Source organism: Macaca mulatta, chromosome 11 (assembly GCF_049350105.2).
Source record: "Macaca mulatta isolate MMU2019108-1 chromosome 11, T2T-MMU8v2.0, whole genome shotgun sequence".
Taxonomy (NCBI): domain Eukaryota; kingdom Metazoa; phylum Chordata; class Mammalia; order Primates; family Cercopithecidae; genus Macaca; species Macaca mulatta.
The window spans coordinates 33032855-33060205 of NC_133416.1; the positions used below are offsets into that span (position 1 = coordinate 33032855).

The 27351-nt window shown below is 34.9% G+C and overlaps 1 protein-coding gene across 1 annotated transcript in view; it reads right to left on the reverse strand.

The window, feature by feature from the left end:
* Window positions 1-27351, reverse strand: part of IPO8 (importin 8) — a 66834-nt gene that overhangs the window by 19792 nt on the left and 19691 nt on the right. Inside the window, 15 exon segments of the mRNA NM_001257497.1 lie at window positions 285-380; window positions 3294-3391; window positions 4070-4195; window positions 8114-8180; window positions 11895-12020; window positions 13057-13217; window positions 14216-14381; window positions 15977-16066; window positions 16484-16600; window positions 16926-17002; window positions 19960-20059; window positions 21731-21865; window positions 24730-24814; window positions 25395-25489; window positions 27224-27313. Of these exon segments, the coding sequence (NP_001244426.1) occupies window positions 285-380; window positions 3294-3391; window positions 4070-4195; window positions 8114-8180; window positions 11895-12020; window positions 13057-13217; window positions 14216-14381; window positions 15977-16066; window positions 16484-16600; window positions 16926-17002; window positions 19960-20059; window positions 21731-21865; window positions 24730-24814; window positions 25395-25489; window positions 27224-27313 (1629 nt within the window).

The following is a 27351-nucleotide window of genomic DNA, read 5'->3' on the forward strand; positions in this document are numbered from 1 at the left end:
CATGAAAATCTCTGAGACTCCAACTGAGTAGCATTTACACACTTCATTTTTTTTTTGATAGCCCCTTACATTATTACATATTTTTCTGTGCATGCCTTTCTCAGCTACAATGCAAGGTACAGTTTCCAAACTACCTGGCTCTTTTTGTCATTTAAACAGGATTTGTACCAGAAAGCACAATCTATAGGCTGTCCTTTCCATTTTTCATCATAAACGAAAAGTCAAGCAGGCATGTAAACTTCAAATGTAACCATCAAGTAAGGTGCTTTCCAGACATACATTACCTGATCAATTCCCCTTCCTTTGCACTGAAGAATGATGACTTCCAGAAGTTTAGCTGCATGACACTCTGCATCTTCTCCTGCATCTCCACACAGTACCTGCAGTAATTACAATTTAGCTCAGCAGTAAATGGCACTGCGTAGAAGTTAATCAAGTCCACATGCACAAATGTCCCACATAAATTCAGCCATAGGAACCATAGCTTTGCTTGCTGTGCAAGTTTACCTCACCAACCCAAAGAAGAATGGCCAAAATAAATTCCATCTATCATCTCATTTCTTATAAGGAGCAATAATTCACTATTTAACCTTAGATTAATAAAGTAGACTACATAAGCTAATTTTCCAGATAAATGAAGCTTCCCTTTAAAGGCACCAAAATTATAAAATGAAATCAAAACAAAACAAAATAATCTTATCAAACAATGAAACTATTTTTCTGTTCCTTTTGAATCCTGGTCCATATGAACCCATTTTTTTCATAACCACCATAATTTCATGTTATATACCTTTCAATTCTCCAACATGAACTTCATAATTAGGAATATTTTTCATGGACATTGTAACCATTTACAACTATACAATATGACAGTAGACGAATATAACAAGGTTACCAGACAGTTTCCCTATTATTAATTCTGTATTTTCACTACTATAAACAATTCCAAAATGTACATGTTCATACATAAAATGTGGAATATGACTGCCTTATAATAAGATTCTCAAAAAAGTTCCTAGAGTAGAGCATGCTTCTATTAAAAATTGTTTCAGATGAAAAAGAATAGACTTAAAGAAATAAGGGTGGGCCAGAAATTTAAAATATAGACAAAAAGACGTAACAGAGAGAAACCAAACACATATTCATTGAAAAAAGACTTACTGAAGTATGCAACTTTTGTGTAAGTTATTTTTAAGGAAAAAAAAAGCAAAATGTTAAAAATACTAGGAAAGAGACACAAATACAGACAAAGAAGGATTAGAAATAAGACTATAAAGAATACTGTATTCTTTACATTTAAAAGCTTAGATTCGATACTTTTCTAGAAAAATAAAATTTAAGAAAAATGAATTAAGAAATTCCAGATAATTCTGACAGATTTAACATTCCCATTTAATTTCATTCTCTCCCAAAATGCTATCAAAATGACAGTAAAGAGATTTTAAAGATGTACATATACAAAGAAAAAAAGTAGAGGTAATAGCAATAAACATTTTGGAAGCTGGAAAATAGCTGAATCATAAGCAGATATCAGGCAAAGCCAAGAATCAACTATATTTACATAAATTTAAAATGCTATCTCTACGACAGTGTATCACAGTCTAGCTTCCAAATGTGAATGGACTCTGGAACCAGGCTGCTTAGGTTCAAAGCGCAGCTCTTCCACATATTAGCTGTGTTTTTAGAAAAGTTACTTAACCTCTTTGTTTGACTGTCCCCATCTATAAAATGGGAATAAAAGAACCTACTTCACGGGGTTGTATGATACAGAAAGAAAAAGAATTACTCCCTTTTCCCAAAATTGCATTTACTTGGGGGCCTTTCGTTTTGGTTTGCCAAAAGGAAAGAAAACAAAAATGTATCCTGTAATTTTTAAAATGGGCTCTGGAGTCAGACTAGGTTCAAATCTGCCTCCAACACATAGTAGCTATGTGATTACAACTATTTCCTAACCTCAGGCACAGTGCAAGAAATTATGTCATAGTTTCCTTTTGATACAAATGTGATACCTTCCTCATGCTCTCAAAATGTTAAGTTAATATTGTAGGGAGTACTTAGAAAATGTCTGGTATATATAATAAGAATTCAAATATTAGCTAGTATTAAAACTAGTATTTCATATTCACAAAATATTAAATATATTATAACTATTTGATAAGTATAAGGAAATCATTGTATCAATTTTACTGTATCTGCAAACATACAGGGAAGCTGTGAATTACTAATGGAATACACAGAACTGTTATACTTGTTTTCTTTCCCTCTTTCTCTATCAGCTACCTCTCTAACAGGGAAAACTGAAGATTGCCACGTGATTATGATTTAACAACATGGGTTATTCACAGAGGTAAATGAATCATTACAACTCACAGTTCAGCCCCTTCACTTTATACCTGAAGAAGCTTACTGACTTCCCAAAATTTCCCTGACTCTTTAGAACTAAACTAAGACCTAGACCTAAACCAGATATACTGATTATCAGTACAGAGCTCTTACCAGATTTTGGGTACACCCCTTCTAGTGAGGAAAAAAAAATGTGTTGTGGGGGTTGTACACTAGCTATTTTACTCCCAACTCTATGGCCAAACTTCTTGGTGTCTGGTTATCCCAGCTTTATAAAATCTGCCTGCCAGCTTTATGCAATATAATTTCAGTTTCACATTTATGTGTGTGTGTGTATACAGACATTTATTTATTTATTTATTTACCTAAAGGAGAAGAAAAACGTTATTTGCCAAAGATCCCAAAATATAACCAATAGTGGGCCAAATCTATCTTGTGGCAAAGACAACATGGTAGACAATCATGTTTGTGTATAAGGATAACAGTAGCCATTATGTACGTTGTACAGTATAGATTCTTGTTAAATGATGCTTTTCCAACTATTATAATTTTTATCTTAAGTTGTTTATGCTCAGGTTACCTACATCTAGTGGCTTCCAATATATATATTAAATTAAAAAATAAAAAAAATCATTCCATTTGTCACTGATTAACAAAATGTGTGGTTAATTTTCCTAGCACTTTTCTTTAATCAAGTAGAAAATTCATTTCCAAAAGAAAAAAACACAAAGTAAAAAGCAGATATAAAAGTGGCAAACATTCATAAGCACGACACACAATATGAAACTTTCAAATCCCAAAGATCCTTTTGAAAATACAAATGAAAGAATATATGTTGATGAAGATAATGCAGAACTAAATGTATAAGAAACAAACTGAAAAAGTATCCTGAAGCAAAACAGGCAAACATTAGCAAGAACCACTGCAACAATAGATAAGGACATGCTTACCTTCCTACACATTGTAAAAAGAATTTCTAAATGTTTTGGATTTGATAATAAGGTATCTGTATCTATTGTCACATAATTATGGAGGAGAGGCATCATGTCTGAAAAAAAATCAAAAATTCAAATGAGACTTGAGTGACAGGAATAGAAATAAATTATTCCCACTGAAACCACATTTCTGTAGCACCCACACATTAGTATCTTCCCATGCAAGCACAAAAGGCTAGAAATGAAAGTAATAAGTCTGCTGTATATTTATAGATGGGGAAAATGTAAAGCAGAAAGACTAAGATGCTCATCATTTATGAAGCAATTGAGCTGAATTTTTTCCCTTTCTCCACTGCACACTCATCCCTATCTGACATATTTTATATTTTCTTGCTCATTTGTCTGAGTGATTCCCTACCCTCCCATCATCTCCATTAGAATGTAAGCTTCACAAGGGAAAAGGCTGTTTATTTTGCTCACTGCTGGATTACTGAGCTTAAAATAGGGCTTGGAATATACTTGGTGTCCATAAGATACTTATTAAATTAACATATGGATATATGTTCTGGTCATAAACTAACTTAAGACTCCATAAGAAATACAGCCTATCTCCTCTGCCTATATACCTAGGTCTGAAAAACACTGCTACAATAGCCCCAGCTTTCATGTGACCAGGAAATAAACACATTTTCTGGTCAATATTGGAATCGTATGTGTTTTTATTTCAGGTGTCGACAGGAAGTAATATCTAGACACAGAAAAGCAAAAATTTTATATGGTCAAAGCCATACCTGTAAAGTATTCAAAGCAATCCTGCTGAAACACTTCATATAGTATACCTAGAAGCTGCCACATTTGAGGGGAAATACTGTGGCAGGTTAAACTGTATGCCAGGGAAAGAATTTCTTCATAGAATTCTGGAAGAAAATCTCTAGTTAGAATGCTAGGAAATAGCAAAAGTTAAAACAAAGACCACACAGAGGAGGGTTTAGACTACCTACGCACACATAGTCCTCCTCTATCCAATGTACTCATAAACTTCCCTTTCTCAGTATTTGTATCTTCGGCTATGTATCTGCCAGCTTCCATTTCTTACCAAGATCTGCCCCTCTGTTCAATAAGGCAAGGCAAAAATGTTTTCACTAAACTTTCTTATACTATTGAAAAAATAAAGTTGTTTCTGCTTTATTATATATATTTACAAAACTGTATTAGAAATAGATACAAGAAGGAATAGATTATCATTCCTCTTTCATGTCGAGGATTTAAAATGTACAAATAATTAATAATATTCTTTGGAGAGCTTAATTATATCAGACTAAAGTATCTACCTATCTCAAATTTATACTTTTACTAACAACTATACACCAGGCAGTATTCTGTCAATTTACAAAACCTGTAAAACATACAGTATTCTTCAAGTTAATCAAGACAATAAGACCCACTATAAAGTAGAAGAGTTCAAAGGAAATGTTCTTATACTCACAAATATCATTATTCTCAGTCAAAAGTAAATTATATCTACACGTACAACCAGGAAACACAAACCTCAACAAAAATTTCAAATAGTTCCTACCACATCACTGAGCAAAGAAGTCTAGCTGGGCGCGGTGGCTCAAGCCTGTAATCCCAGCACTTTGGGAGGCCGAGACGGGCGGATCACGAGGTCAGGAGATCGAGACCATCCTGGCTAACACAGTGAAACCCCGTCTCTACTAAAAAATATAAAAAACTAGCCGGGCGAGGTGGTGGGCACCTGTAGTCCCAGCTACTCGGGAGGCTGAGGCAGGAGAATGGCGTAAACCCGGGAGGCGGAGCTTGCAGTGAGCTGAGATGCGGCCACTGCACTCCAGCCTGGGCGACAGAGTGAGACTCCGCCTCAAAAAAAAAATAAAAAAAATTAAAAAAAAAAGAAGTCTAACTTGAAATGTTTTTCTCTTATAAAAACCAGCATTCACCCTGGAAACTTGATTAAAGTTTCTCTAATATTACTTAAAACTTGATATTTTCAAAAGCTAGCAAAATAAAATGGAAATTACAAATATTGAGAAATAATTTACGTAAGGAAATCATTTGAAAAATAAATTATCTAAATACAGAATTTCTAAAAGTTCTAGCATGGCACTGGTATAAAAACAGACACACAGACCAATGGAACCAATTACAAAGCCCAAAAGTAAATCTACCCATTTAGGGTCAATTAATTTTCAACAAAGATGCCAAAAACACACAATGGAGACAGGACAGTCTCTTCAATAAATGGCACTGGGAAAATTAAATATCCATTTGCAAAAAATCAAATTAGACCCTCATCTTATACCATATACAAAAATCTACTTGATATTAATTAAATACTTAAGCTTTAAGACCTGACATGATAAAACTACTAGATAAAAACATAGGGGAAAAGCTTCATGGAAACTTGGAACACTGGTCTGGGGAATGATTTTTTTTTTTTTTTTTTTTTTGATATGAGGATATGATCCCAAAGCACACACAACAAAAGCAAAAACAGAAAAATAGGATTACATCAAACTAAAAGACTTTTGCATAGCAAAGAAAACAATTCACAGAATGAAGAGACAACCTCCAAAATGAGAGAAAATATTTAAAACCTATATCAAATGAAGATTTAGTATCCAAAACATATAAGGAACTCAAATCATTCAGTAGAAAGAAAATAACCCAGCTTAAAAATGGGCAAAGGAACTGAATGGATATTTCTCAAAAGATTATATAAAAACGGCCAACGTATATAAAAAAATATTTTAAATCACTAATCATGGGGGAAATGCAAATCAAAACCACAACGAGATACCACCTCATATATACGAGGATGTCTATTATCAAAAAGACAAAAGTTAAATGCTGAAGGGGATGTAGAGAAAAAGGAAACTGTTGTATACTCTTGGTGAGAGAGTAAAAATAGCCACTGTGGACAGCAGTATGGAGGTTCCTCAAAAAATTAAAAATAGAACTACCATATGATCAAGTCATCCTAGTACTGGGTATATATACAAAGGAATTAAAATCAGGATCTTGAAGAGATAATGTGCCCTCCTATGTTCACTGAAGCATGTTTCACAATAACCAAGATATGAAAATACTTAAGTGTCCACTGACAGATGAACAGATAAAGAAAATGTGGTATTATACATGATAGAGTACTAGTCCACCTTAAAAAAAAGAAAATCCTGTTATTTGCAACAACAGAGATGGACACACTATGCTAAGCGAAATAAGCCAAAACAGAACTTTCAGAAATTCTTTTATTATTAATTAAAGGCCATAGTTTACATTAAGGTTCACTCTTTGCATTGTTCATTCTAAGGGTTTTGACAAATGTATAGTGACATTTGTTCATCATTATTGTATCATACAGAGTAGTTTCACTGCCTAAAACTTCTGTGCTCTACCTATTCATCCTGCCCTCTCCCCCATCCCCAAACCCTGGCAACCACTGGTCTTTTTATTGAAAGATGTACTTTTTAAAAATACCTTGAATTGACAAATAAAAATTGTACATATGAAGTATACACCATTTTGAAATACGTATATTTTGTGGAATGACTAAATCTGGCATCCATTACTTCACATAGCTTTTCGTGGTGACACCACTTAAAATCTACTCTTAGCAATTTTCAAGTATATAATACATTGTTATTAACTATGGTCACCATTTTGACCAACATCTCCCCTCCCTCCACTTCCTGCTAACTAAATTCTGTTCTTTCTATGAGTTTGGGATCTTGTGGTATCTGTCTTTCTGTGCCTGGCTTATTTCACTTAGCAAAAAGTCCTCCAGATTCACCCATGTTGTCACAAATGACAGGATTTCCTTTTTAAGGCTGAATAGTATTCCACTGTTTATATCTACCATGTTGTATTCAAGTACTCTTAAAATATTATTCACATATATTAGCAGTGCATGCTCAACTTTTTACTAACAGAGTGAACAATAAAAAGCCTGGAGACAACTGCTCTTAATCAGAGACATGGTTTTCCTGCATCCTTCTATCTGAGTACTACACAGCTTGCATCTCTCTCACACCCACATGACGTGGGGCTAGCATCTTCAAAATGCTTGAATACAATGGAAGACTCACCTCCTCTACAAAATTCCCATCAGCTTGTAACATCTAACATTGGTTACTGATTCTACTCAGAAGTCAGATACCACAATAGACAACAGGACAATTAACTCATACTTTATTTGAGACAGGATCCCACTCTGTTGTCCAAGGGGAGTGCAGGGGCACAATCACAATTCATGGCAGCCTCTACCTGCCAGGCTCATGTGATCCTCCCCACCTCAGCCTACTGAGTAGCTGGCACCACAAACACATGCCACCACACTCAGCTAATTTTTTGTAGAGACAGTGTTTCACCATGTTGCACTGGCTGGTCGTGAACTTCTGGGCTCAAGCAGTTCACCCACCTCAGCCTCCCAAACTACTAAGATTACAGGTGTGAGCCATGGTGCCCAGCCATTTCACATTTCTGATTTTAAAAAATGCCTATTAAACATTTTTCGATCCAAGATTAAAGTAACCTCACCTAAACCTCATCACAGTTCATTTCTAGCAATGTACAATTTAAAATTACTGTCCTTTAAAGTTCCAACACCAAAAATTTTTCATTGGATGCATAATTTTTTTAGCTCTAAATGAAAATACAGATATTTAACACTAGAAAGGACATCCAAAAATTAAAGTGATTATGCTTCTCTTTCTCAAATTGTCAATCTTGTTAAATCTGAAGGGCTAAAATTATACTTTGAGTTCAAATTTTTAAAATTTTTTCAATTTATCTTTTTATTTAACCTTTGAACTTACCAATTACATGTTTCTGCAGAACAAGATCAATGATCCGTAGACAGATATTCTCTAACTGCTGCGTAATCTAAAGATAAATTTTAAATATTAAGCTTAAAATTATCATAATATATAAATTTAATACCGTGCCAATAAAAATATCAACAGGACATTTTTCAGACGGTAACCTGACAAGTTAATTCTAAACTTCATGTGAAAAAGTAAACATGCAAGAATACTCAGAAAATTTTGAAAAATAGACTAATGACAGAAATGGGGGTTAAATCCATAACAAACTTAACGATTTAGTTCCTTACCATGTATTTTATACCAAAATTAATTCCTAATGGATAAAATATTTCAGTGTGAAGAAATAAACCATAAAAAAAAATAATAAAAACAATTCTTCTATAATCCTGAAAAGGGAAAGTGACTCAAAGCCCAGAAATAATTTTTTAAAAAATGAAATCATCTAACTAAAAAATTAAAAACTTTTGCATGGGGCATTGGGAAGTCAAAAAAATAAGTGAAATATTTTCAAATGGTATCACAAAGATCAAATTCCACTTATATAAAATTAATTTTTTAAAACTGAAATACAATAGAAAATGTGTGGTTTTTTTTAATAATCTTTGCCTGTGTTTATAAAAAGATGTTCATTATAATACACGGTAAGGGTACAAATTCCAAGTGCAACATTAACAATTTTGACCTTTTAAAACTGGCAATGATCACAATTATGGGGCTGGGAAGAAAGACCCTGTTTGTATATTGATTTGTGGAGTGTAAACGGTACATACAATGAAGGACAAGTTGGCAACATCCTTCAAACTTACCCATACAAATCACGATGCAACCCAGCAATTCCACTTGAAGGGATTTACCCTTTACACATATTATGTGTGCAAAACAACACGTAAAAAGCCATTCATTCGTTTCAGCAATGTTTGTGATTACTAGCAATCAAATGTCCATTTAAACAAGAGACAGTTAAATTATATCCACTAAACAGGGACTGGTGAAATAAATTTGACACATCATACAAGGGAATATTAAGCAACCATTAAAAATATATAACTTTATTGACATGGAGGGATCACCAAGATATATTAAGTAAAAAATGGCAAATAAAAACTGTGTATAGCATGCTAGCATTTTCATAAAAGAAAAATATACACGTTCACTTTTTGCTTATATGTTAACAGAAAAGTCTCTAGAAGGGCACAAAAACCTGGTTTAAAAAAAAAAAAGGAAAAACATAGCTACTTCAGAGAGGAGAATTAGATAGCTGGGGAGTTGAGTGAGAAGGTAAAATTTCAATGAATTTTCTTTTCACATCTTTTTAATTTTTCAACATATGTTTGTATCAAATATTTTAAAATAAGTTAAAATCCATGGTGGGTTACATTTTTCATGTAAACGTCCTATTTCAACTGTCAAGTATATTCTCATATTCAACTTAAACCACTGTCTTAAGGTTCAAATGATCCAAAATTTCCCAGTTTAAAAAAACTGTCAATAAGGTTAAAATCATTAAACAAAAATGCATATGCTTAAGCACCTATTTTAGATTCACAATCTTGTGTTTCATACACTATTTGTCAGTGTTTCATAAATGTGCTTTTTCCTTTTAAGGATATATTTTTTTCAAAGTTTGCTTTTAATAAGTTAAAGCTCAAAATCTTGGTCAGGAGACCAAGATGCCAGTTGGTTTTGCCTGTAATTATTCATGGCCTTGGTAAAGCCATTTAGCTGAAGGCTTTAGGTGGTTTTTTTTTGTCTTTAGGTAAGGATGCTGTATTAGTGTGTCTCAATTTTCACCCATGCCTCTCTTGATAATTACAATAAGTTCACATGTCCCTTTAATATTATTTGGAATTCAAAATAAATTTAATATCAAGAGAAAAAATAAAAACAAAATGATGCTGTTTTGTTTTTAAACTATCCCTGCAGCTCATTCTTCCATGCCCCACACACACTTGTGAAAACTGGACGAGGTTATTTCTAAGGTTTCTTCAAATTTAAAATACAAGTTCTAAGTATAAGACAAAAGAACGATCCCTTAAATTTACTTGTAATTTTGTAATTTAATTTGGAACATCTCACTGTTACCAAGAGGACCACCTAGTTTCAATACAGAAGGACGCAAAAATAAAATAATGAAAATGAAAATAAAAATTAAGCCCTTTAGGCATATGAAGACTAGTCTAGAAGAGCATCAAGCCATTTTTAAGAACCAAGTCAGCCAGGCACAGTGGCTCATGCCTATAATCCCAGCACCTTGAGAAGCCAAGGCAGGCATATCACTTGAGGTCAGCAGTTCCAGGCCTGCCAGGCCAACATGGTGAAACCCCTTCTCCACTAACAATACAAAAATTCGCCTGGGGGGTGGCAGGCAGCTACTTGGGAGGCTGAGGCAGGAGAATCACTTGAACCGGGAGGCTGAGGTTGAAGTGAGCTGATATCATGCCACTGCACTCCGGCCTGGGCAACAGAGCAAGACTTGTCTCAAACAAATAAATAAAAACCAAGTCATCTTCCATTGGCACGTGATAAACACAGGATAAACCAACAGCTACATGGCTTAACAATGCTATTTAAAGTAGTGGTAGCAGCCAGGCATGGCAGCTCACGCCTATAATCCCAGCACTTTGGGAGGCTGGAGCAGGTGGATCACCTGAGGTCAGGAGTTCAAGACCAGCCTGGCCAACATGGTGAAACCACATCTCTACTGAAAATATAAACAGTAGCTGGGTGTGATGGTGCACACCTGTAGTCCCAGCTATTCGGGAGGCTGAGGCAGGAGAATTGCTTGAACCTGGAAGGTGGAAGTTGCAGTGAGCCAAGATCATGTCACTGCACGCCAGCCTGGGTGACAGAGTGAGACTGTCTCAAATAAAGAAATAAATAAATAAATAAAGTAGTACTAGCACCTGCTTCCTAAGTGTTCACCTTATAAAACAGTAATTGCCATCAGTGCCAAACAAGTCAACTTGCACTCACAGAAGCAATGAACAAAAATCTAATTTGAGTTAAGGAGAGGCCATGGGATACTTGGGAAGAAGCTGGAGGTTTTAAATGGGGATAAACTGATACATTATCAAAATGATCTGACTACAAACCCAAATATACAACTTACTAGCTCTGGGACCATGAGCAAGTTTCTTAAATCCACCTGAACTTTGTTTCTGCTTCTGCAAAACAGACTACCATTACCTGTGCTATCTATGTCGTGGTGGCATTAGTAAGATCATATCAGCTGATGGATGTGAAAGCACTAGATAAATAACTGTATAAAGCCTTATCCCAATAACACTCTGGAATTCAGTTGAGTATGCTTTTCAGCTCTTTCACTTATTCCTTTCCATTTTTACAGTACTTGTTATACCAGAATTCTGTTCCATCACCTAACACTTGCCACTGTGATTGGACTGCTGTCTGTCACTCTCTACCAAGAATTCTAGATTGTTGGTTCCCAGAAAGCTGGGCTCATTTCTTATTCAATTTGGTATTCCCCAAGAACCTAGCCTGGTACATAGCAGATATGCTTAACTGAACTCAAATTAATATAAAGGAATACACTATATACTTTATAATATTTACATTATATTACAAATATTACAATATATTATAATGTTAGCCATTTAAATATGTTTCTTTAAAACGTGAGGGCAATTTTTAAAGCCTAGCAAGATAACTAAGTAGCAGTTTAAAAGTGGAGACTTCAAAATTCATGCCCACTGATCACAATAAATTTCAGTTAAATGCCACTATTGTATCATAAACCACAAAGAAATCTCACCTCTTTATGATCTTCTACAACTGTTAAGATAGTATCAATGGTATGTAAAATTCCCATAGCCATTACTGTTTTGTCTTCGACTTCTTCATATTCATCACTTTGAAGAACTTTGCCAAATATCTCAGCCTATGAAAATAACATTAAAGTATTCCATTAGTACTGTTATGCTCCCCCTTTATAAAAGCAAAATGGCAGTGTCACACATCTAAAGTCTACATTGCTCAAACTTTGAAGTCTGCACTTTGCTGACTGAATCATCTCTATTCTTAAAATAACAGAACCTGTCATGTTTTAAGTATAGCTATTTACATTAGCTATTATACCCAGAGAGCTAATATTTAACTTCTAGTTGTCACTAAGCAAGTAAAATCACAATCAAGGACAAGTGAAATCAAGTAATACTAAAAAGAAAAATGCAATAGAAGATTGAGAAGTCAAGGAATCACTTAGAAAATGAAACAAAAAAAACAGACATAGAAAACAGGAGGAAAAGTTTTAAAAAGAATTAGAGACACAGTCCAGATGTAATTCTCCACATCAGGAAATACAGAACAGAAAAAAAAATAGTAACGAGAAATTTATCAAAAAAGTAAAACAATAAATTGCCCCAAACTGAAGGAAATGAACTTCCTCATTCAAAGCCCAGAAATTAAAAATTTAGAAGGCACATCATAAAATTTCAGAATATTCTAGATGAAAGAAATTATCCTAATTATTAAAGTCTAATTAACTATATAAATATCAGAATAATTTTTTAATCAATATTTCAGTTACAGTCATGCATCGCTTAACATGGATATATTTTGAGAAATGTGTCGTTAGGCAATTTCATCCTTGCTTGAACATCATTGAGTGTACTTAGGCAAATCTAGATGGCATAGCCTACTGCTCCATGGCCACAAATCTGTACAGTTTGTTATTGTAGTGAATACTCAGGCAATCATGACACAATGGAATATCTGTATCTAAACATAGAAAAGGTACAGTAAAACTACAGTATTATAATCTTATGAGTGTACCATCGTATACGCAATCTGTCATTGACTGAAATGTTGTTATGCAGCACATGACTGTACAAATAGAACTGAACTCCATATTTTGGAGTTTATTTAGATTACTCAAGGTTTCTAAACCAAATTAACATAAAACTGCCCAGTCTTACCAAGTGTTGGGTCATATCAACAGCAATTGAGGCTACCTCTTGACTGTATTCACATATCATCTTCTGGATGACATTAGTAACATCATCATTTTCTGTCTCTCTAACAATGTGCAACAGTTCCTGCATAATAGGCCTCACATGTGGCTTCATATATTCCTTAGCTAATTCAATAAAACAAACAAAAGTAATAAAAATTACCATGCCCAGATGATAAAAGGAATTAATTTGGTCACAAGGTCAAGTGACCCAGGGTAATACCTAAATTAGGTTCTAGATACACACTTGCTCTGTGGTAAGTTACAAAGCTGTACCAAAATAATGTTCACCAATATATCAATTCCCCAAGAGTAATATAAGGATAAGAAGTTCTGCACAGGAGAGAACTGTCCTGTGCAGAAACTATCCCAAAATACTAATAGTCCCCACTGAGAAATTCTAATTATACATACACTTGGTCATCAGAATGACTTGGAAAACATGAATCAGTTCTCAGGACAAGTTATAAAAAAATCATGTATTTGAAGACTATCCAGAACACTGATGGGGCCCCTTCCCTGCCCCAGGCCATCTCTACCACCCTCCTTTGCCATGTATACAATATCCAATCCTCCCACTGAAACACTGTTGAATAGAGGCAAACTAGGTTCATGTTCTTTGTAAAGCTGAACTTACTTTCAAAGGTTTATTTGAACTTTCATCAGAACACTCTGAACAAATGAGACTCTGTTATCACTCATGAGAAATACTACTTGCTACTTTCAAAACTAGGGGAATCAGAATCCTAGAGGTGAAAGGAATCATGAAGTCATCCAGTCCAACTCCCCTAAACTTAAATATGTGGAAACCTGAGCCTTGACAGATCACGCACCTTGCCCAGGTTTCCATGGCAAGTTAGTAGCAAAATCAAAACTGGGCCCAGGTGACTTTACACCCAGCCTATCCTAGCGCCCCACAATGATTAACATGCTTCCTAATCTAAAATTTTGAAAACTACAGTCAATAGCAACACCTAAAAAGGACAAGAATAAACTACAAAATTCTGAGAGGGCAAACTCAGAATTCCAAACCCTGAACCCTCAGACATGGAGATGCATCCTCATTAGGGAAGAAAGTAAATGAAATTATTTGAGAAAACGTCTGAAAGGTATTTTGGCTTTACCTTGTATCTGGTTAGAAATTAAGGACTGAAGAGCAAGGGCAGCTTCAACTTTGACAGGCATCTCTTTATCTTCAATCAGGCTCTTCTTCGCTAATTCAACTGCATTTCTTAGATTGAGCTCATTATGGAACTTCAAAGAACTAAATGCATGAAGTACCCAGCAAGACTGTATTATTAAAAAAGGTAAGTAGGGAGCTATTAGGATTATAGCATTCTGTAATAATGTCACAGATATAGGAACTTCTTAGTAACATATCATCAATTCTATGAAGAAATGTTTGCTTTTGGGGTAATATAGTAGCCTTAGTTTCTAATTTCTACATCCCCCTTTTTACAAGTAAGGCATTTTCATTACTTCTAAATTACCCATATGCAATAATGTTTTTCATGGGAAAGAGAAAAAGAAGCCAAATATGTCTTTGAAAAAAAATCTATTTATGCTTTTAATAAATATTATAACTCATAATTAATGTATTATATGTAAAAGCAACTCTAAACCAGTATGTGAAATTCATTTGTCACACTTAGGTAAAACATTATTCTCCCTTACACTAACTGGTTTAGCAAACTTCCTTTTTTTCAGTCACATAGGTACCAAAAATTTTAAACCTGGTATAGATGATCACATTTTAACTATTAGACCACAGAATCATTATTATATTTTACTCTCTGTGTGCATCAAACACAATCAACAGAAATTAATTTTAGTTACTAAAGACTTTTAGCAAGAGAATCACAATTCATACAACTTCTCAAAGGTAGGAGCCCAACTGTAAAAATGCTCATGGGCTCTCCGCGTCCCTACTCCACATTTGTCCAGATATCTCGCTAGTAACTATTATTTTATAAAATGCTTACTAGCGTACAAGGCATTGTTAATATATGTTGTTTTAAGCAAGACATTTTTTGTGCTGATATATTTACAAAGAGAAATACTAGGCTCTTGAATAAAAGTCCTGTTTCTATTTCTCCATAAAATACATTGATTCTAAAAGAATATACACATAGAGCACAATTTCACATGCATTATTAATCTCTCCATTTTACTAAGGCAAATCTACCTAATATACTGAAAATCAAATTCAAGTTCTTAGCTAATCCAGAATTTCACGTCATTTTATACACAAAATAAATCCATTTGTGAATTTAAATTGTATGACTGCTATAAAATCACCTTTCTCATTGCATGTTTTACATATGCAACAAGTGAGGCTAGGGTGACAAATGAAATAAAACCAGCAGGAAATAAAATCCATAAATCTTTTCCTTTTTTTTTTTGAGATAGGATCTCACTGTCGCCCAGGCCGCAGTGCAGTGGCACAATCTCTGCTCACCACAACGTCTGCCTCCCGGGTTCAAGCAATTCTCCTGGCTCAGCTTCCCTAGTAGCTGGGATTACATGTACCCGCCACAAAGTCCAGCTAATTTTGTGTATTTTTGTAGAGATGGGGTTTCACCATGTTGGCCAGGCTGGTCTCAAACTCCCCATCTCAAGTGATCCGCCCGCCTCAGCCTCTCAAAGTGCTGGGATTACAGGCATGAGCCACTGCGTCCGGCCCATAAATCTTTTTCTTTAATAGTCTGTCCTTTATTCAGCTGATGTGACCATAGGCAGACATTCTAATTGACTCTATTTCATCTCAATATGTGGTAAAAGGTCAATTTATCCAAAAACATTTATTTGAATAATTATCTTATGAAGATTTAAGATACATAACAGAAATATGAGAAACTTATTTAACAGAAATATGAAACACTTACTCTAGCTCGAAGATATCCCAGGTTAGACAATAATAATGGAAATACATGATTTTGTAGAAACAACTCCATTTGGTCCTTGAATAAACTCTTCTATTAGGAAACAAATTTCAACTTATCAGTTTCTTTTTCATATGTAAGAATCACTTCCTAATCAAGTATGTTTACTACGACTTGCATTTAATATACTTCTACTTATAATTTTGTGAAATTATTTGACCTATATGTTGCATGTTTTAAAACAAGACAAATACTACCTTAGATCAGTTTGATATTGATTTTGTAGAAATAAGATATTTTGTATCCCCTTCACATAGCAACGGTTTCATACTGAAAATGTTAGTCAAATTTTCTTTTTAATTAAAGAAATAGGTGACAGAAAGGAGGATATTTGTCAACTCAATTATCCAGAAGTAGTCACCAGCTTTAAATTAACCATAACTTTCATATTCTCTCATTTGCCTGTGCTTTACAATGTTATTAAGTAAATTAAATTTTGATTATCTTAACCTTCAGTAAAATCTCAGCTAGGGAACCAATCACATGCAGGGCTCCATCTTTCTTCCTAGGGTCAAAGTTCGGGTCTGTTAGGATTTGATAACAGAATGCCATCATTTTTGGCAACACCTAAAGAAATAGAAGAATCCATTTTAGTCTACATGAACTTCGTCTTACTATAGTATTAACTGTGATGCACAAATTTTTAAAAATAAAGCCATTTTATTATGTTCTATCAAGCAACTATAAGCTCAATAAGAAAAGTACAATTTATTAAGAAAACAAAATAACCATGATACCCTTTCCCCTCACCAGGACAGAAAAAAAAAAAAAATTCTTAAGGTGACAAGTTATAATGAATAACAACATAATTTCTCAAACACCAGGGATATACTAGAGTATCAAATCAACACAGGCCACTTTTGTTTTGGATTTAAAAAGAAAAATGAAATACCTCTTTTCTTTTCTTTGCAGCAGTATATAAGAGAGTCTGGGCTGCTGTGGTGGGAGACGCATAGTCTTCAAAAATATCTGAGATTTTAAAAGGTTAAAACTATGTTAGCAAAAATATAATTACTTATCCTAGATTTTAAACCTGACTGGCTGCTATTCCAAACCAAAAATATAAAACCATCCACATATGACACTGGTTGACAGCACTAAAAAGCTAAGGATATACAGTGGCACCACAACATTGTTGTCTCCTGCACAAAACAATGTTCCTCAAACTCTACAGGTTGTCCTTTTAAACTATTATATTGAAGAAAACAATGCATTTGCACATATGTTTCACTGAGAACAGAAAAAGTGCTTTATCTCTATCAAAAAACAACAAAAATGTACTCAGTTCTTACTATGTGCCAGGCACTATTCTAGACCCTGGGATACAAAGATCAAACAAAAAGGTTCTCATGGAGCTTACGTTGTGAGACAAAGAAACAGAGTGTACATACACACACACATAATAAGTCAGGTTAAAAACAAATGTAAAATAGGATAAAAAGACAGAGTGACAGAGCATGGGGTGCTAGTTTAAATAAGGTGTTAGGGAAAGCCTCTCCAACTCTGTTAAGGTAACGTTTAAGCAGAAATTGAATGAAATGAGGGAGAAAGCAATCCATGAATAAAGCACTCCAAGCAGGGGAAACAGCAGGTATAAAAGCCTTGAGGGACTGCTAGGACCATGCCTGGCTCTGTCGATACGTAGGTTCACCAGGTCATCAATGGATATTTGTTGAATATACACCTATCTAAAACTTAACATATCACTTAATACCATGAACATTTTCACAAATTTCAGAATAGGCAGTTTTACATAATAAACTGAAATCTTGAAAGGTATCTGATATGTCCTTGTTTAAATATAAAAGATAAAATCAAATCTAAGTCTACCTCAAAATATAAAATACAAACATAATAAGAACATTTTTGGAGTACTGTACTTACTCTGTGCCAGGCCATATGCTACAGTTTTAGAAGCATCTAGTATTCTATGCTAAGCAGTCAGTTCATGTGTATTATCCCATTTAATCCTCCCAGAACTATTATCATCACCCGTTTGACAGCTGAAATCACTGAATTTTAGAGAGGTTAAGTAACCTGTCCACAGTCACACAACAGGTAAGTGACTAAACCAGCATTCATACCCACGCTATCTTAACATCAAAGCCTGAGCTCTTGTTAGTTTTTACTAAATCAAAAAACATTATTGGGGGAAATGGGGAGATGTTGGTTAAAGAGTAGATAAAAAGAAACTAAAACATTATTATTAATCAGTCAATACATTTAGATAGGAATGCTTTGTTACACATAAATAATTCCAAGTGACAAACATATAAAAAGAAAATACAGTAACTGTTCTTCCCTATGGTTACCCAAAAGTAAAATACACATATCAAATCAAAGCCACTGCATTCCAGTCTACAGAAAGAAAAATTAAAGAAAACTCACTTCAGCTAGTCAGTCTTGAGTTACCCATATCCGCTTTTAAACAATAAAATGTAAATTCCCACTGTTAATCAACAGACACAGAGTTCTTATTTTCTAAAAACTGGGATATTAATACCTATCTTATCAGATATGAAGAATACATAAAATCATGGTAACTTTCTGAAAGCTAAACAAATACTCTGTACATCACAAAAACACATAGGTATTATAAAAGAAGTAAACACTAAAAGAATAAAAGAATGCCTTGCAAGGCAGGAGGATCACTTGAGCCAGGAGTTTCAAACCAGCCTGGGAAATATAAGGAGACCTTGTCTCTGCAAAAAATAATTAGCCAGGTGTGGTGGCACACACCTGTGGCCCCAATACTTGGAGGCTGAGGTGGGAGGATCACTAGAGCCTGGGAGGTCAAGGCTGTAGCGAGCTCCGATTGTACCAGTGCACTACAGCCTAATCAACAGAGCAAGACCCTGTCTCAAAAAAAAAAAAAAAAAAAAAAAAAGAGAGAAGAATGGTTGGCTAATCACTCAAAACTAACTAGAAAAATAAAGGCATAAGAATAGGGAAATAATAAGTTACACATATGAATAAAGATTTTCAAAAGAAAAAGAACAAAGAAATCAAGTAGATGATAAATGTTTCTCATTCATTTGCTTTTCTTATACTTTGTCTCCAAGAGAAAACGGGGTCCTCACTTACTGAATCAAATAATATAAACACAAAGTTCTGCAAAAACACTAGTGCTTGGCCTTTATTTTGCATTTTCTATCTCTTCTATACCTCTGCATTCCTCCACTAGTGCTTGAAGGCATACTGGAGGCCAAGCACTAGTGGAGGAATGCAGAGGTGTAGAAGAGATAGAAAATGCAAAATAAAGCAAATAAATAAGATAAAATTCCTGTCCTCAGCTTCTAAGTTGTGGGAGATAGGTATGCAAATTAATATTTTGCTACGTTAAGTGCTTGAGTGGTCCATGAAGCAATTAATACAAACTGGGAATAAAAGGGAATAAATCAGGCCACCTACACAATTCAACAGTTTCCACGAAGATCCAAGTTAAAAGGACACCCAAAGAACTGGGCCATACACAGTGGGGCCCCCATATGAAATTTCTTTCCCTTGTGGAACACTTAGTCTCTCAGATAAGCAAGCAAAACAAATTGGGATACCCTAAAATATGCAGAAATCCAAAGTATTTCCCACATGAGTACAACCCAATCTATAAATGAGTCTCCCAAAAGGCACAAAAAGGGATAATCCCTGCAGATCAGCATCACAACAGCGTAAGTAACAGAGGGCTCCATGGGAACTTCAGCACCCGTAAGAGAGATGAATGAGGTGGCTTTTCATCCCCCACATCCGACAATCTCAAGTTCTCTAGTTCAACAAAATAACATCAAACTCTCAAAGTTTCAGATTTTATCATGCAAAGCAGAACGTGGGAGATTTAACAAAGTAATAAAATTTGCTTAAAAATATAAATTTAGTTATACTACTTTACATATGCAGGAACGGATGAGAAATAAAACCATCTCAATTACCAAATTTCATCCTTATATACTCATATGGATCTTCTTGCCACAGCTCTTCATCCTCATCTTTATAACACATCACAGAAAAAATCACATCTTCAGAGATATTCTAAAATGAGAGAAAAAAAAAAGTAACAAATGTGTATAGGCTATTCAAGTTTGAGGAATACTAATAATGTATTTGTTGACAGCCTTTATGATGTTAGTTTTCCAAACTCTGTGTGTATAAAATGTCAAGTCAAGGTTATATTTACTATTATGGTTCTTATTTTGAAATTTTTTTAACATTTCCATTTTGGTCCTAAATGTCCATGTATTAACAATATTAAAGGGCCAGGCATGGTGGCTCACGTCTGTAGTCCTACCTCTTTGGAAGCCCAAGGGCAGAAGGATCGCTTGAGGCCAGGAGTTCAAGACCAGCCTGGGTACTATAGCGAGACCCCATCTCCAAAAATATATATATAAAAATGTAGCCAAGCATGGTGGCATGCATCTTGGAGGGTCTCTTGAGCCCAGGAGCTCCAGGCTGCAGTGAGCCATGATCATGCCACTGCAGTCCAGCCTATGCAAAAGAGTGAGACTCTAGCTCAAAAAAAAAAAAAATTAAATTTTCTTTACTTCTATTTCAACAAAAAAACTAATTTCCTACTCTACAAATGTAGGTTTTAGTTAGAGAAAAGTCGTATTTATTAGCCTCTCTGTGCACTGCTACTAATGCTCTATTAAGCCCTTTTATGCTAACAATTTATATAAAAACAGGATCATCTCTTATCACTTAATCCAAATTAAATAATTCTAAGAGAAAAAATTCAGCCTAAGGATCAGCATTTTCTTATTCCTACAGCTATATAAAAATAAAGCCAAAGGTATGAAGTAGAGAATAAATGCTATCACAACTCACCCTTACTTTACAGGAACACAGCAAATGAAATCAGTATCTTTATTAATTGCAAAGAAATTATCACTATTTGATCAAAGTGATTAGGCAAATAGTTATTAAGATGTCTACATAAAACAAAGAAAAGATATCTGTTGGTAAGACGGGTAATAACACTAAAATTCTATCCTGGACAGCAAACAGCAAAGTGAAAGATTTTTCTTTTCACATGTCATTTATAAAATTTAAGAATTTACAGTTTGGGAGACAGTAGGTATTCAGTTCCTAACATTCTTGAATTATCCAATTATTTGTATACAAATAAGTATTTATTTATTCGTGGCCTATAATTTTCCATTCTCATTTGTTCTTTAGCTAAATAACAATGCTGAATTCTACCTTTAGGCAAACAATTGATATAGAAACAATGATGCTATTGAAACTTAACAATCCAAGAAAAGAAATAAAAACCTTGCTCATACCTACAAAATAAAAACAGTCACATACCAGTCTTCAATTCCTGCAAAATAACACTACCTTAGTAGAGCCCTGGTAAGTTTTCAAAATGCTTTCACACAAAATACCTCATTTGATCCTAGCAACTTTTAGATAAGGACAGAAAAACACTATCTGCCTTAACAGAGGAGAAAATAAGGCTTAATGAGATTAAGCAAGATCAAGTGAATCCAGGTCTCCCAACTCATAAAACTTGAAGGCTTCACTTTTCTCAAATACTTAAATTTCTAAGCCCTTTATATCTGACATAGGACTTCACTCATTAGAAATTATTAATGGTAAAATGTATATACAAAATGTAAAATATAGGAGTAGTAATACTAACTTTGTCTAGAAAACCTAATTTAACCAGAGAATAATTTTGGAGAGCTGCTCTCTGACACTAACCTGTATGTGTGGCTTCATCTGCTTCCAGGTTATAGAATGAACCACCCCTTGGTTGAGATAGTTGAATGCTTGCTGGAGAACACGGGGAGCTACATATTCTTTCTGTCTATATTGATCTAAAATTTTTAGTAGCACCTATAAGAAAATAGAAAATATAGAAGAACATAAACTATTTTAAGGTTAAAAGGGGGAGGTGGCATTTTTGGCATGACCTCAAATTCAAAATCCATAGAAAGAAAAATTAACAGATTTGGGAGAAAAATCAATGTTTTGTAAGAAAGCTCAGATAAACAGTTTTAATTATTAGACAGATCTATGTTATATTGAACTAAACAGTGTCTCATTGTAAGTGCCAGGCAAAGTCTAAATTTCTATTGCACTGCTAGCTCTTCAAAACAAGTTAAAACTCCCGTTTAAAAAATTACAATAACAGATCTGACTAAATAAACATTAAAAACTTCCATATAACAAGACACAGCACAAAGATGTTTCATTATCTGATAAAGACTCCTTCAAATTGGAAGAGAAAAGTTGTTCAAAAAATAGTTTTGACACAACTGATTAGCCCTTTGAAAAAATTTAAATTAACTCCCTAAACTTCATACTGAAATAAACCTCAGATGGGGAAATATTTTAACAATGACAAAAAACGATAGCACAGGATTCCTTCAAGAAAACGTGGGAGATTTTTCTTTTATAATCTCAGATCACAGAAGGTCTTTGTAAACACAACACAACTGAGAAGTTATTTTTTAAAAACTGATTTAAAAAATTATTTAGAAGGAAAGAACCACACCAAAGCAGCTCTGACTGGCTCAAGGACCTTTAGTCAACTTTCTTCACTACAGAAAGTTGCCTTCCAATTCCTGGTCTCCAGAGCTCTTCACCATATCAAGCTTATAAGTGAGTTGCTGAATAAATAAAAAGCATTCTTTCAAAATAGGTACAGAATTTATAAATCCAGAATATGGATTTTATTCAAGTTTCCTAAAACTCAGGTTTACCAAATTTATCAGAAGTCCTATCATCATGTAGAAACCCTTTCTGTGATGCAAGCTAGAAATGGATGATACTGAACATGATTCTTTCTAATACAGATGTGGCTCATACAAAGTAGGGGTGATGGGAGATGGGAAATGGGAGATTATCTCCCCACACAACAGTGGGGGAGAGAAGAGTCCCTGATAAGAAAACTATTTTTAAGTATCAGGAATATATACCTTAAATAACCATGGTACCAAGAGTTTATAACACGGATATAATGGCATTTTTATATGTGTGTATACATGTATACACACACATACATGTTTATGACACTGAAAAAAAATCGACTCACCACTCTTCAAGTGGAAATTAACTTTAAGATACTTGAAGGAGTTTAACAGCAGTGGACAGCAGTGAAAGGGGCAGAAGACAGCTGACCAGTTTCCTGGTTGTCCTGGTTTTATTCACTAATTTTCCCTATAGATTGTCTCACCAGCGAACAAAAAACTTGTGAGAAATTCAACTATATAACTACAGCCTTCCTGAATTGTTGCACTGTACTTTTTAGAAAGCATTTTACTAGGCAAAATGATAATCCATAAAAGGGAGTACTCCATCTCAAGACGACAGGTTCTAAGTACTTAACACTATAATGCTGACAATAAAGAGCTATTTTTTAAAAAAACCTCTAGAGCCGGGCACAGTGATTCACGCATGTAATACCAGCACTTTGAGAATCCAAGTTGGGTGGATCACTTGAGATCAGGAGTTCAAGATCAGCCTGGCCAACATGGTAAAACTCCACCTCTACCCAAAAATATAAAAAATTAGCGAGGTGTGGTGGTGTGTGCCTTTAATCCCAGCTACTTGGGAGGCTGAGGCAGGAGAATCGCTTGAACCCAGGAGGCAGAAGTTGCAGTGAGCTGAGATTGTGCCACTGCACTCCAGCCTGGGCAACAGAGCGAAACTCCATCTCAAAAAAAAAAAAATCTAGCAACACCCTCTATGTCATTAAAGCTTTTTCCTATGTCTAATTAGTCTTTGCTTCCTCAATATGGTCCTGACACAGCCAGTGGTCAATAATTAATAAATTTTATTGAAACATAAACAAAAATATGATTTAAATGGTAACACTGATCAACCAGTCTTCGTCCACCACTTGTCCTTTGTAGCTTTTAAAATTTTTTTTTTTTTTTTGAGACGGAGTCTCCCTCCGTCGCCCAGGCTGGAGTGCAGTGGCCGGATCTCAGCTCACTGCAAGCTCCGCCTCCTGGGTTCACGCCATTCTCCGGCCTCAGCCTCCCGAGTAGCTGGGACTACAGGCGCTGCCACCTCGCCCGGCTATTTTTTGTATTTCTTAGTAGAGACGGGGTTTCACCGTGTTAGCCAGGATGGTCTCGATCTCCTGACCTCGTGATCCGCCCATCTCGGCCTCCCAAAGTGCTGGGATTACAGGCTTGAGCCACCGCGCCCGGCCAGCTTTTAAAATTTTTAAACATTATATCAACTTGGATTGTTTCAGGAACTAATTTTCACTATACAGGATGGTTCCCAAATTTCCATAGAAATGTTTAAGTTCTCAGCTAAGAATCTTGACGTCTAATAAGCTCAACTACTCTTCCTATACCAATTCATATTATATAAGTCTTCTAAAATAAAAACTTAGAACAAAGAGGTGGAGAAATGAAGATCAAAAAACTCCAAAGAGGTCAGAGAATTAATAAAAGACCCCAATCTAATACTGGTGACTGCTACACCGCTATCAACTTAAAAGGTTTGAGTCCAGAATCTAGGATTCAGTTCTGGTGGTGGCTGTCTTGGGACATTTGGTTCTAAAACTAATTGCACTGGAAACTCGGTTTGAAAACTAATTGCACTATAATAGATTCCCAGAACTGTCCTTTCATCCTCTATAAATATGTAATGAATTAGTATGTTTGTAACCTACTTCCAATAGAAATGACTTTACTTTCAGAAGTAACCCTTCTTCTATTTTAAAAGCATAAGTTTATTACCTGCTGAATGCCCACCGCATAGGTTTTCAAAAAGAATTCAGAAAATTCAAAGTATTCTTTTGTGACATTTCCTGGGCTTCCATATCTTAAAATACAAAAAGACAATGTACAAATACCGTGAATTTTACAAACAGCATGCTTGCTAGTTTAAATATAGGCCCTTATTCAAAGATGGATTCTATTGGGACAGAAAACTAACACTGCCTTTTTTTCCCACAAGCCACAAAATGAAATCAAGATAACCTGTATTTAGACCACGGGCCATACTGTAAAGTTTTAGACAGAAGCTTTCACTTGCTAAACCAAAAGCTCCTAAAGGGTGAATATTCGAAATCAAAATGTTACAACTGACATACATTTTTTCAATAAATGCTTTTAAAATTAAATTTGACATTATTACGGAGTTGAGTGACCATGCAGCTTCTTGCATAATTCTTAGATATTACCAATGGGCTGAACAATGTTATTTTTCCAAGTTTTTCACAGAAGAATAGAAAAGATCCAGAAAAGACCACCCACTTCATTACGATCTCAAAGCCAATAATTAAAATTAAGCTGCTTTAAACAGAGTGACTCTTGGTTCTCGGTGGCTCTAAAGACAAATAATCATATCTGATACTGAGATACTGGCTGTATGATCATCAATGTAATAAACAGATAATTACCGTTCAAAGAGCCGAGCTACGATATGCAGTGCCCACTTCTTACACTTCCACCATACCAGTTCTGGTCTATCATCCTCATCAATGTGCAGAGTCTCCTAACAGGACAAAATTACCCAGATTAAAGTTCTGCATAATAAAAGGATTTATGCGAATAACAAAGGCAGGATAAATCTTGATATAGGTTAAGTCATATTAAACGTGAAGTTAGATTGCTATATAAATGAAAATTCTTACTTTATAGATTGCTAGGTAGGAATTAAATAAGCAAAGTAAATTTCAACTAACCAATGCCGCTGTTCACATTTACCTCCTATCTTCGAAAGGCCTAAATAAGCAGAGGACAAAATACAAAACACCATAGTTCCTTCAGGAAACTCTGAGATGATGAAGAGGTTCTACATTTTTATCTGGGTGATAACACAAGTGTATGTCAAAATTCACTGAACTAGTCATTAAGTTCTGTGCATTTATGTATGTAAGTTAAACGTCAAAATACTTTGTCTCACAATATGGACAACAGACACAATGCTGCACATTTTAAGACAAACCAAAATTTTAATAGATACAAGAACTAATGTGATAAATTAAAAATAGTATTATTGCAGATCAAAATGAAACACCATCTTTTCCCTATCAAATGGAAAAACATAGAATTAAGTGTGTACCCATAACAGGCATTCTCAATCACTGCTTCTTAAAGTGTAACTGAGGGCACACTTTCTTGAAGAGCACTCTGCAAGATTAGTGAAAAGCCTTACATGCCTCTAGTTTATCCAAAGAAAATAATCATATATGTGCATAAAAATTTAAGTACATTCTTAAAACACTAAAAAATTAAAGCCTAAACATCCAGCAAGTAAAACATTCAACAAAAATGACAGTATAGGCTGGGCGCGGTGGCTCAAGCCTGTAATCCCAGCACTTTGGGAGGCCAAGGCGGGCAGATCATGAGGTCAGGAGATCGAGACCATCCTGGTCAACACGGTGACACCCCATCTCCACTTAAAAAAAATACAAAAACAAAAATTAGCTGGGCGTGGTGGTGGGCACCTGTAGTCCCAGCTACTCGGGAGGCTGAGGCAGGAGGATGGCATGAACCCGTGAGGCGGAGCTTGCTGTGAGCCGAGATTGCACCAGTGCACTCCAGCCTGGGCAACAGAGCAAGACCCTGTCTCAAAAAAAAAAAGTATAAAAGCATTGATAATCATAAAAATATTTATAAGTTTTAAGTGAAAACTGAATTTCAAAATAGTATCAATAAATACTTCTTTTTTTTTTTTCCTTTTTGAGATAGGGTCTTGCTCTGTTCCCCAAGCATAGTTTACTGCAGCCTCAAACTACCAGTGATCCTCCCACCTCAACTTCCCAAGTAGCTAGGACTACAGGCACATGCTACCACATTTAGCTTTTTTTTTTTTTTTTTCATTTTGTGGAGTCAAGGTTCCACTATGTTGCACAGACTAGTCTTGAACTCCTAGCCCCAAGTGATCCTCCCAGCTTGGCCTCCCAAAGTGCTAGGATTACATGTGTGAGACACCATGCCCAGCCAATATACACTACTTTTATAAATTAAATATGTTGTGTATAGACGCAGAGGGAAAAAAAAAGACTAGAGGAATAAATATAAAGTTTTAAAAACAGTTTTCATTTTTGGTAGGATTTAAATTGCTTATCTAAGCTTTCTAAAAATGGTATTATGAATTATTTTAATAATTTATTTTATTATAGTAGTAAATTTTTTCAAAGAGCAGGCATGGATAATGAATTAGTCTACCAGAAATATTCCAAACTCGTCACCCCTATTTTTCTTGGGAAAAGCTTTTTCTTACAGGAGGAACGGTCCTGTCGATAATAGTTCGGAAGATCTCCATCCACGTTGTCATGGTTTGGTTATTCACTAGCTGAAGAGGCAATGCATACTGGAAAACAGAAGAACAACAACATGAACAATAATTCT